Source organism: Phasianus colchicus, chromosome 1, assembly GCF_987193195.1.
Source record: "Phasianus colchicus chromosome 1, bPhaCol1.hap1.1, whole genome shotgun sequence".
Lineage (NCBI taxonomy): Eukaryota > Metazoa > Chordata > Aves > Galliformes > Phasianidae > Phasianus > Phasianus colchicus.
Genome location: NC_143436.1, coordinates 145,267,542 through 145,280,072, shown reverse-complemented (window position 1 = coordinate 145,280,072; position 12,531 = coordinate 145,267,542). Strand labels below are relative to the sequence as shown.

Sequence of the window (12,531 nt, the reverse complement as noted above, 5' to 3'; positions counted from 1 at the left end):
ATGACAGTGAAGAGTCTGATTTCAAACCCTTGTGCCATTGTTACAAAAGACTCATTGTAGGATTTTTCAAAGATGTGTAATAAGAAAGCCTATTTAATCTAAAAGGGAGTAACTTTCTAAATGTTTTCCTTTCCACATGGTGAAATGAGCTTGAAGTATAATTGGAGTTTCCATTGATTTAATTGCTAGTTGTCTGTATAATTTCTCTGGCATGGTTTTTTTTTTGTACTCTATTCATTTTTTTTTGTTATTGGTCCTGTCTCAAAATCTGAAAACAGAGATAAAGCTTAGTCATGTTAGCTTTATTCTTACAGTGTAATTTTATAGGGTAGTATTAAAGTGTTATGAGAACACATACACGGAGTTGCAGATCAACAGTAGTCACTGATCTTACATCAAGTAGAAATGCTTGTTTTAATAGTTAAAGGTAGGAGGTGATGAAAGCAAAATGTATGTGGCAAAACACTTGTTTCAGAATGTTGATTAAGAGAACTGACGATTGAAAATTCTTATTTATATGTGAAATAGAACGTTTGAAAAAATAGATGAGGTTTTAAATGGTCTGTTGTATATGTCCATTAATTGCTTTATAAAATCAAGGTTTTTCCTTTCCATGTAACTGAAGAGGAGCATATGACTGAGTGTTTTGGAGGTGACTCAAGTTATTAGTGACAGAATAATGTTATCAGATAGCTGTAATGCATGTAAAGTTGTTGACATTTTCTTGCTGAATCAAAATCCATGTAATCTTAAAAAACAAAAAACAAAAACAGATCCCCAAAATAACAAAAAACAAACAAATGAAAAACCAAACAACCAAAAACCCAAGAAGAATGCCCCAAAGCCTGTTTTTCTGCCATTGGCAGACTTGAGAAACCTGTATCTGAATGACCTTTTATATTTCAGGGCCCCTACATCCAAGATGACTATGAAGGACTCCTGGTAGTATTTTGATGGGAAACTGGCTTTGGTGTTGCCAAATGGGATGAATTCCAAATGCTATTTGGAAAAAAAAAAAAAAAAAAATTGGCTGTGGAGAGAACTTAATAATATAATGGTGATGCAACTCGTAAATAGCTACCAGAAAGGTAGAAGCCCTACCTGACTGAGCTAATTTGTGTTGTTACAGAATTGTTCACTGTGGTAACTTACTAGTGCTTCTTCTTTCACATCTCTTAAGTAGCCCAGGTAATGAAAATTGTTGGATTACTCTAGGAGTTATAACTCCTGTTATACCTAAGATTTCCACCACTTTCAGTTTGTATTTCTAAACAGAAGTGCTAGAATACTGTTTTATTTTACTGGTAACCTTTCTTGAAATAGCTCTTCAAGAGTGTGTGATTATGGAAGGACATGTTCCCCTTTCTCTCTTTGGGGATGCCTGCCATTATATTTCTGGATTTCTTCATAACTCAGTTATATTCAGTTTTTTTCCCCTAAGTTTGAGTCAAGTGCTAGTGTGAAATTTTATATGCAGGTAATGTTGCTAATACAGATCTGAAATTAAAATAACCTTATTATAACTCTAATGTATTCCCATAGCGTTATGTTCGTTTGAATAAGGTGAATTCAGGATGCCCTTTTTTTAAGTAATAGATACACAGTTGAAATTGTATTCAGGATGAAATCCTGATCTCTGAAGAGCAGTTTACCTTGAATTAAGGTTTGTATGTTTAGCTAGAGAAACTGATGCCTGAAATTCTGCTACTGTATTTTTATAAAAGTTTTCTTGTATTGCTAGAGTTAGACATATTTACTCTGTTCTAGTATATAAAGAACTGCTATATTTGTATCCTAGAAATCCCAGTCTGAAAGTGCTTTCCAAATATCCAGGTGTTACCAAAATATGTTCCCAAATATTTAGATGTGTCTAATCTAAGTGTTCCCGCTCTGGCAGTGGGGTTGAACTAGCTGATCTTTCAAGGTCCCTTCCAATCCCTGACATTCAATGATTCTGTGATGTAAAACAGAATAATTCAGTTGGAAGGGACCTACAACAGCCATGAAGTCCAACTGCCTGACCAATTTGGAACGAGCCAAAAGTTGAAGTGCGTTATTGAAGACACTGTGCAAATGCCCTTGAACACTGACTGGCATGGGTCATCAATGGCCTTTCTAGGAAACCCTTTCTAGCTTTTGACCACTCTCACAGTAAAGAAATTTTTCTTCATGTGCAGTCTGAACCTTCCCTGGTGCAGCTTTGTGCTGTTCCCACACTTCTCATCATCAATTACCAGGACTGACACTTCCATCTGCACTTCATCTCCTAAGGATGTTGCAGAGATCAATGAAGTTGCCTTTGAGCCTTTTTTCCTCCAGTCTAGACAGCCCAGGGGTTCTCAACCTCCCCTCATTGGACATGCCTTCCAGCCTTGTCAGGATACACTGCTCGCTCATATTGAGTCTGCTGTTGCCCATTACCCCTAGATCCCTTTATGCAGAGTGGCTCCTCAGCCACTCATCTGTCTGTACTTGTATCTAGCTTTACTGTATTCCAGGTGCACCTAGCTTTTATCTTTGTTGAACTTTGTGCCATTGATGCATGTCCAATTCTCCAGGGTATCTGGATCTTTCTGCAAATCCTCTAATCCTTCCACAGCATCAACAGCATGTTGGAGTTTAGCGTCATCAATAAACTTGCTAAGGTTGCATTCCTTTCTAGACCATTGATAAAAATGCTGATCAGGACTGGCCCTAGAATTGAGTCCTGGGAAACACCACTGGTGACTCACCACCAGCCATAAGTAGCACTATTCACTATGACACTTTGAGCCTTATTCTTTAGACAGTTTATCACCCAGTGTAGTGTGAACCTATTTAACTCACTTTTGGATAATGTGTCCAGAAGGGTGTTGTGAGATACAGTATCAGAGGCCTTACTAAGATACAAAAAGACAATGTCCACTCCATGCTCTTAAATGGGTGACTATTGTAAAAAGAGATTGAATTATTAAGACAGGACTTTTCCTTGTTGTCCATTTTTATTGATTGTCCAATAAAAGCTTTGCTTAAAGGCCTTTCAATATCCACCAGGATTATCTTCTCCATAACTTTTCCAGGAACCCAGCTTAGCCTAGTAAGTCTGTAGTTTCCTAAATCTTCTCATGCACTGTTCTTGTAGATCAGTGTAATGCTGCCTTGCTTCCACTCAGCAGGGACCTCCACAGACTCCCAAGACCTTGGCAAATTGTGGAGAAGTGTCCAGCTATACTGTCTGCTAACTCCTTTGGTGCTTTTGGGGGATTTCTGTTAGGTCCATGGACTTACAAACATTCAACAGGTTCCTTTAAATTTCAACGACCACATATAAAAGTCACTGCTGTCCCACTCATGGTCCTCCAGTTCAGAGGACTGGGCAGCCCAAGATCCATCGTTAACATCAAAACTGAGGCAAAAAAAGGTATTGAATACTTCTGCCTTTTCCTCGTTCTTGTTAGATGACCATTTGCACCAAGTATTAGTCCTGTGTTTTATTTAGACCTGCTTTTGCTGTGAGCATACTTAAAACAGCCTTCGTCTAGTTTTCTGATGCTACAGCGGCCAGTATCAACTTAAACTGGGTTTTATCTTTTCTTATTTTCTCCTTGCAGATGTGAACTGCAGTTCTGTAATCTCCCTATGGAGTCTGACCTTGCTTCCAGAGGTCATATATTTTCTTTTCCTGTTCAAATTCCCCCTCTCTGACAGATCTTACTTTAAATCTCTCTCAATCAATCTTGCCAGATTATGAGCCAAGAAATGTTTCCCCTGTCAAAACAGGTGTCCCATCAGGTCCCAGCAGACCTCTTGTCTCAAAGACTTCCATGGTTGTAAAACTCAAACTTCACACTTGCACTTATAACTAGGTCTCTGGCTTCACAGCTTCAAATGGTCTGCTGCAAACTTTGAAAAGGATTTCACTTTAGGACACTAAACCTGTTCTTAGGAAAGGACAATGTTTTGGGATAAGGTTGTGATGGATTATTACATACAAAGGTATTTAGGTGAACATATAGTTCCAGGATCAGAAGTCACTGTATCAGAACTGCTCATCCGTATGTTCAGTTCCACAAATTTATTGATAATTTTTTTTTTCTAGTTAGAAACTTCAGCTGCAAACACGGTAGTCATTGAGTTGGAAATTTGTGCTGAATTATCTACTAATGATTCCCTTACTTCCCCATTTGTCTCAACTTTTTCTAGTTATTGAAATCTTGCATGTACACTAATTTAAAAAAGAAAATGGCACTATTCTCTTTAACAAGTGTTTTGCCTGTCAGGTTGCTCTGCAGAAGTGAGTGTGTATAGGTTTGGCCTTCTGTCCAGAACAGATATGCACTGTAGAAGTGTTCAGGTGAAGGGAAGGAGTGAGACTGGATGAGTGACGAACAGTAATTCCTAAAACTTTTTTTAAATATATGTTTTCATACCAACTGCATGAATAATTGTTTATGTAAGTTGCAGTGATTAGATCATTTAACTTTTTAAAATTTAATTTGGAGTCAAGTTGAAGCAATAGTGATTTTTTTATTTGGTGTAAACTCAGTCAACATTTGAAATGTTGGTTGCTTAACTTACCAGTTATGTTTTTAGAAGGATTCTACTGTACTAATGATTATAAAACATCTGTTTTTAACTATGTCCCTTCAAATTCTGGCCTTGAGAAAAGAAGACTATTTTCTTTCACTATTTCCTGATACTGGAAACAGAAGTATTACATGATGAGTGCAGTTTTTAACTAGTGTCAGTCTGCTTCCAAATAAAGGTGACTGTTTTAATTAAAGTAGCAGTGCTGATCTTGGAGCTGAATGCAAAACAGTAACAAGGGCAATCTCATTTCAGACAAATGCAGGAAAGCTTGTGGCAGGATCAATAAATATTTTCGAATAGTTTAAGCTTTAGTGTGAATAACTGTGCTTTAGGAAGAGAGGAAACCTGAAAGACATTCTGTTCTTCCTCTTCTAGAATCATTCATATTATAAGGGACGTAGAAATTCTCATCAAACTTCTTGATAAGAACTGAGTCAGCACTGAATTTGAAGCATGCTGCTTAGAGATTTGTCTAGTTGGGTCTTGGAAAGGTGAGATTTCACAATCTCTCTGAAGATCTACCTCTACTGTCCGGGTTCAACAAGCCTTGCTCAGTCTACCTCTCCTTGTCTGATCTACCCATCTTGTTGGCTTCCCATTGACCTCATCTCAGCTTGTTGATATTGTTTTAGTTCTAGATGGATCCAAAACTGGATGTAGTATTTCAATTATAATCTAGTGCAATGAATGAAAGAGAATGAAAAAAAGCAAATAATTCCAGTAGAACCATTGCTTCTACTGGCTATGCTGCAGCTGTTACGGCCCAGTATCCAGTTAGACCTCATCACTGTCAGAGCACCCTGCTGACTTGGGGATTGTGAACTGTGATGCTAGGGATCTTAATCTGGTAGTCAGCTCCACGGCCTGTGCTGATACAGAGGTTAGTCTGTGCTGGGTACATGATTCTGCGTTTGTTCTTTGAACTGTAAGATATCTGTGAACTCACTGAGGGCTTCAGTCTGTGGTTGTGCTGTGTGGGGAGCATCTTACTTGTAGTGAGGCTCTGCAGTGGGATTGCTGTGAGTCCCGAGGGGCTGCTGCTTATGAAAAAGACAGTGCTTCAAATATGAGTTCTCTTCTAGTCTAAACTTCTTCTTACATTCATAGAGGATCAGACCGTCTCCTTTTTGTTAGGATAACCTGTTTAAGGAAGGTTAAGAGTGTTTATAGTAATTTGGTAACAGAGGGAGCACGTTTGCACAGATCTGTAGAATATAGACCAGGTCAGAATACCTGTGTAATTTCTGCCATGTGTAATTTGAAAAAGACTTACAGATGGATTAGATAATTAAGCACCTGATTTTTTTTAACAAGTATTGCAGATTAGATTTCTAATTAGCACATCAGTGAAGGAAAAACAATCAATTGTGCATAATACTGTCTGATAGAATGCTTACAAAAGGAAACAGAACCTTTGATATAGAAGTTAAAACGGCTCCAAATCTGTATGACTGCTTGTTACATCACATTGTTTTTTTGGACAGATTGGCAGGTGTACAGATCCACAAATATCAATGTCCCTTTGTAATAAGTAGTTTAATATATTAAGTGATGAATTTATGAGAGATTGTACATTGAGAATAATCACTCTTAAAATTACAAAACATATTATTTTACAGTTTTGAAAGAAAATACCTTTGAATATGAAAATCTAAATACTGTAGATTTCCCTGTCCCACCATTCAGTTATGCAGATTTTGTTTGCAAAAGTTGTCTGCACTCGAGAGATGTAAAGACTTTAACTCAGTTGTGCCATAGTTCTTTTCAGGATGAACATACCAAGCATTTCAGTAGGGGATTCCACAGAAATTTATCCCAAGCATTTTATTTGTATCAGTGTAAATGGGACTCGTATGCCATTTAAAGAGCCTGTAGATAGAATTCTGTAGAATCTTGGGTCTCTGGATTATGGTGCATTTCAGTTAGAAACTGTTCATTAAGTTGTTTGCCAGCAATTATGTCTCATGGAAATAATCTTTCTGCTAGGAAAAATGAAGTCAGTGAACATATAACAGCAGAATTGTTTGAGTTGGAAGGGACCCCTGAAGGTCATCTAGTCCAACCCCCCTGCAATGAAATCAGGTTGCACAGAGCCCTGTCCAGCCTGACCTTGAATGTCTCTGATGGGGCATCCACCCCCTCTCTGGGCAACCTGTGCCAGTGCCTCACCACCCTTACTGCAAAAAACTTTTTTCTTATGGCCAGTATAAATCTCTCCTCTTTTAGTCTGTCCCCTTCCTTCTTAACACCCCCCTATAAATACTGAAAGGCCACTATCAGGTCACCTCAGAGCCTTCTCTTCTCCAGATTGAACAGTCCCAGCTCTCTCAGCCCCTCATCAAGAAGGAGGTGCTCCATCCCTTTGGTCATTTTTGTGGCTCTACCGTGTTGTATAATCTTTGAGTAATTATGTTTTTAAAAAAGAAAACAGAGGGAAGTATTTGGGATGCGCATGGTATAAAACAGAGTTGTACTTCCATGTGGGGAAAAACTAGTAATCCATATGTATATTCTGTGAAGTATTCCATTTTCAGGTTGTATGTTCAGTTGTTGAATTTGCAACATATGCAAATACGATCTCATCAAACTAATACACAACTGCTGTAGTTCTGCAGTATTAAGATAGTTTAATTTAACCACCTTAAATAGTGGTGACTTTCACTTCTGTATGACAAGAACTTTAAAACTATTGTTTTTTATGTGCCGTTTCTGTTTTCTTCAAAAGAAAATACAAATACAAAATACACAACTGTTGTAAACACAGACTTTTTATAATCACTTTGAAATTCTCTGAACTTTGAACATGTCTTGTTTTCTGTGTAACTGAATAAGGAAAAAAAGACTTTCATTATAGAATCAAATGCTACAACTTGTTTTTTGGATGTATGTTCTTTCACTGAAAACTGAGAGATTACTTGAATGATTTCTTCTTGCATGCTTCAGAACTTGACTTAAGTTCTTGACTATTAAATAGAGATTATTCTTTTTGTTTTGGTTATTTAAGGGAAGGTTTTAGGTTTTCATCTCAAGAAGCTGCTTCAAGTTTTGGTGATGATCGCTTACTGATAGAAAAGTTCATTGATAACCCTCGTCACATAGAAATCCAGGTTTGTATTGTCATTATTCTCATTTAATTAAAAAGGTTTGAACTGCTAAACCAATCAAAGTTCATGATGGAGACATTACGAGCAAGAAGGAAGACAGTGTGGCAGTGCAGGGTGCTCGTGTATTGCACTTCAAGTTCCTCATTTAGCAGAGCTCTCTAGATTGCCATCACACCTGTTCTACTAGAAACCTTGAATATTGTGTTTTCAGTGGTAATTTCCTTGAGTAGCCCTATTTTTTCTTTCTGCAAAAGACAAGTTCAGTGATTATTTCCACAATTCTTGTATGTACTGCAATTTATTTTAGAAGGATAACAGAGATGTATTTTAAAGTAACTAAGTTTAGGAGGCTGTGGTGTCCTTCCACCCTTAACGTGGTACTTGGTGGACTTGATTAAGCATTAGGGAATATTTTTTCAAACATTAGGCTAAAAAAGTCCTAGTCTTTTGTTTTCCTGTATCTTGAACCATTGCTCAAGCTGCATGGCTATCATACACAATGCAGCTTTCCTGTTTGGATTCTCTAGCTTTTCTTTAGCAGGAAGACAATGAACCATACTCAGTTCATTGAGGAAAAAAACATTAAAAATAATATATATGAGACTGTAGGATCTGATCTGAGAGCTAAGTTTGAACTCTGGATCCTGAGTCCAGTGTTTTAGGCAAGGAGTGCTTAATGTTTTTCTTGCAAATTGTAGGTGGTTTTGTCAGAATTTTAGTTTTGTATCTGAAGTACCTAATGCTGTTTGTGAACTCTGAAGGATTTGTATTATTTTGAGCATAGATCTTCAAAGTCAGATATATCCTCCCTATTTTTTGGGTTATGATTGCTTTTTGTCTTTTACTGGAACTTGCATTGAACTAGTTCTGCTAATTTAAAACAAGACTTATTTGCTTATTTGTTTTGGACAGATTGTTTAACAAAGGTTTTTTTTTTTTTTTTTTTAATTTGGAATATATTTAATTTTATGTATGCAACTAAATGGAGTCTGCCAATAGCCTGGAAATTTTCTTTCTCGACAAGAAATTTGTATGGCATGTGTCAGTTTTCATGACAGAGATTTCACTAATTCTTATCCAAAATATAAACTCTAAATTGTGGCATGATGTAGGGTTTTTTTAGTATTATTACTATTATTTTTTGTAATGAGATTCTGAAGTCTTTTGATCATAGCTCAAAAGCTGAATGGAACAGCAACAAATTTGACAGTGTAGAATGTTTTGTAGGAGAGAACTATTCAACACTTTTTGTCCTGCCAAATATATGCCCACTCAAACCTGATGTTCTTTTTTCTTTTTTTTTTTTCCTTTTTTAATTTAGAACTTGTGTGCACACAAACTAACTTCAGGCATATGTGACTTGAAGAAACAGTCTGCAAAAATGATATTTAAACCCAACCTATTCTCATTCAAAGGGTCATGGAAAGACATAGTGAATGTTTAGTTTGTGTTAATCTTCAGTTACAAAGGAACTCAGGCTGCTAGAGCATTTTCCTCTACTGTCTTGATAGGACTAATTATTTTGGATACCTACGTCCTTGTTTCTTTCTTTTTTTAATACACAGCTCAGTATACCTTCATAGTCTGTTTCTCTCCATCTTTACAGCTTTAGCCTATAAATGCTTTATTGCACGTAAAATTAAGTTAGGTAACAAGGCGAAATGAAAGAGAGGTGCCTTCAGGGAGACTGAAGATAAATTTGGAATGAATTTAGAGAGTGAAATAAATTTGGCTCATGCGTTTTTGTGATTGGTCTTCAAGGGTCTGTTTGAAATTCAGTTGAACAAATGTGATCGTTTACTCAAGCGATTTCTTGAATATTCTAAAGTACATACTTTGGCTTGGGATTCTTTTAGTCTTTTTAAAGCTAGCCCTTTGTTCTAATCTAGTTGTCTAAGTTGCCTCTCTGGTCAGTGGAAAGAGTTACGCACTTCCTGAGATTCAGATCTGCTGCCCAGGAAAATTAGGGATGCATCGCTTTCTGAAGGTGCCCCTTCTTCTGCATTGTTTAGAGAGAGGCCTTCAGCAATTTCCTACTGATTCTTTGATGACTAAAGTCAGATAAGATTTGATTCCTCTATACTTTAATCAGCTGGGACCAGATTTAGCATTCTGTCTTGATTCCTTTGGGTTTAAGATGAAGGTTACTTCAAAACTGGGGAGCATTGTAATTAAGAACAAGTGAATAATTTCATCTGGATTAAACAGTGTAGCTATGCCATTAGTAATGTATGGTTTTGTTTTTAAGAAAGATACAGTGAGTCTTGTTTTCCTTACACAAACACTTTGGTACCTTGTAACAATATAGTAGAGTATCATTTTGACTACATTTTAATCAGCTTTAGGACATTGACCTTGGTTCGTTTTCAAACTACTGAATATACAAACAATTCAAGGCCAGATGCCAAATATTTACTAAGTTAGCAGTAACTTTTAAACAGAACTTTTTTTTAACATTCTCATATAGCTCCAAAGCGTTGGTATTTAAAATTGTTAAATAAGGGGTTTCCTGCGTCTAGCTATAAAACAATCACTTTGTAAAACATGAGAAAAGACTAAAACAATCAACAGGAAAAAAGAGTCCAAATAGACTTTATGCTTGGACTGATTTGAAGTCTTGTCCTGAAATATCTGACATAAAGGATCTGAGTTTAAAGTAAGAGTACTTGGAATGTCTAACCATTACTTGGCTAAATAGCAGACCTGCAACTGGAAATAAAATGTAGCTGAATCATACAGAAGAAGTTGTATGGTACATTCTATTTAATTATTTTCATGTGTAGCTGTACATAACATAAACCTCTCTAATAACAGCTCCACACAGCAGGTTCTTTTAAGAACATTAGGGCATTTAGCAAAATGCCTTAGATGTGGCATGCATTTTTAGTGAGACGTGCACTGGAATTTCACTTTATTTTGGAGATTATGATCTCAGTTTTCTGTAAATGTCTTCTGAAATACTGTTGTTTTATGAAATAACTATCCAGTGAAACCACTGGATAATGGAATTGTATTTATTTTAAGGTACAGGTTGTATCCTTCTTAAAAGACATGTCATGAAATTAATGACAATTTTTACAGTCGGTTGGCTTGAAAAATATTTTATTATTCCATTGAGTTGGAGAGAAGGAGGAGTGTGAGAAGAAGCACATCAACTTAATCTCATTAAACACCATAGGACTTTTCTAGTTTCTGTTTTGGTGAGGTTGAAGTCTGTTGTAAACTGTAGTCTTTGCGATGAAGCAGAAGTGCTCACAAGGAATCATTCTACTTGCAGGGCAGCAGTTTTCCTATGTTACCATGCTATGCCCTAGAATCACTTTTTTTGATAACAACAAGAACAAAATCTTTTGTTCTTCCAAATATGTTTCTGTAGAACTCAGTGGTGTTTAGTTCTGGACTGGATGATTTAGAACTAGAATGGGAAGTTGCTTTAGATGCTGCAGGGTTTTCTTTTGTTTTCCATAGGGGAGCCTGTTATAGAATGTAGCATTTGACTGGAGTACCCTGGTTTTGCCTGCTGCTGAACCTTCCAGAGGTCAAGAAAGAGGCCTTTGGGATAACCTGTAGTTTAGGGAATCACTTCATGTCTATTTGGTAGGGCTTTTTTTAAGGGATTTTTCCTCTAGAAAGTTCTTGTGGAAGCCCAAAGAAATTCCTAAGGAAAAGATAAGTTGGATTCTACAAGAAGGCAGAGCACTCTGGCTCTGATGCTGCACAGTGCACAAGTTACCTTCATGAGATCAGTGCCTCATTTTCAGTTACATCGACTCAGATTATTCACGCATCAGGAAACATTGGTGTCATAGATGCAGGAATTCATCTTGCTTAGTGCCATACTCGCTCTGTGGTGCTAAGAGGAATAATGAATAATACAGATTCTTTGTCACAAATGTCAGTAGATATGGTTGAGTTCACACAGTTTGAAGAAGATTGTCTCCATTTTTTTTACCTTGTCTGTTTTCAGTGTAGAACTGCAGTGTTAAAGAATGAAGCATGAATATTGGCACAGGTTCCAGCAGATCAGAGCAGGAAGATAGATGGAAGAAAATGGATTAGAAGGAAAACTTTATAAGGAACAAGGGAGCAGGTGTGGTCTGCAAGTAAACAAATTGTTCAAAGAATAAGTGCATTGAGTACAACATCACAAGATGGGAAAAAGTCTGCTTGAATCCTCAAACCCTGTCTCCTATTTGAAATGGTTGCATTGTACAAAAGAATTCATAAAGTGATAGAGTACCTTTTTGTTCTTTTCCTTCCAGCTTGAAATTGCAGAATCAGTTGAGAGTTCTGCTTTGCTGAATTTTTGTGGTTTTTTTTTTCTTTTTTTTTCAAACATATAATATAGTTAGTTGGATCTAGATGCTTGACTGGATGTTTAACCTTTTCATGGTCTGCAGCTGCAGTCAAGAACTATAGTTGACTCCATTTTTGAGAAAGTCCTTGAAATCACTAATTTCCATTGGAAATGTTATTCTCTGACAAAAGAGTTCAAAGTTTCTGAAGAGTTGCTCAATCTACCAAAAAACCCATTAGCTGTTGTTTCTGAAAGATTTTGTCTGCAATTCAAGAAATAAATTTGACATGCTTCAAGATTTTACTCTCCTTTTTTGACAAAAAATAATGCTTAACAACATGATTCTGAGTATTTCAGTATGCAGTACAATTTTAGAGGCTTGAAGTGGTAACTTCTGTCTTTTGATTTGACTTCTTTTAATTCTGAACTTGTTTGGAAGCTCTTACAAGACATGAGTGCTCTTTGACATATAAGAATGGCTTTAAAGTAATCCTGTTTAGAATTCAAAATAGCATTCAACTAATATTTTGTATACAACTATTTTTCTATGCTAGCATTTTT

General features: G+C 36.5%; 1 protein-coding gene across 2 annotated transcripts in view; it reads left to right on the top strand.

Annotated features, from left to right (window-relative positions):
- PCCA (propionyl-CoA carboxylase subunit alpha) overlaps positions 1 to 12,531 on the top strand; it is a 269,574-nt gene that overhangs the window by 89,074 nt on the left and 167,969 nt on the right. Inside the window, exon 10 of one of the 2 annotated variants that reach the window (XM_031613718.2) lies at positions 7,574 to 7,676. In XM_031613718.2, the coding sequence (XP_031469578.1) occupies positions 7,574 to 7,676 (103 nt within the window). Of the gene's footprint in view, positions 1 to 7,573; positions 7,677 to 11,654; positions 11,764 to 12,531 lie in introns of those variants that run through there. The other variant, XM_090129267.1, reaches the window with a different exon arrangement.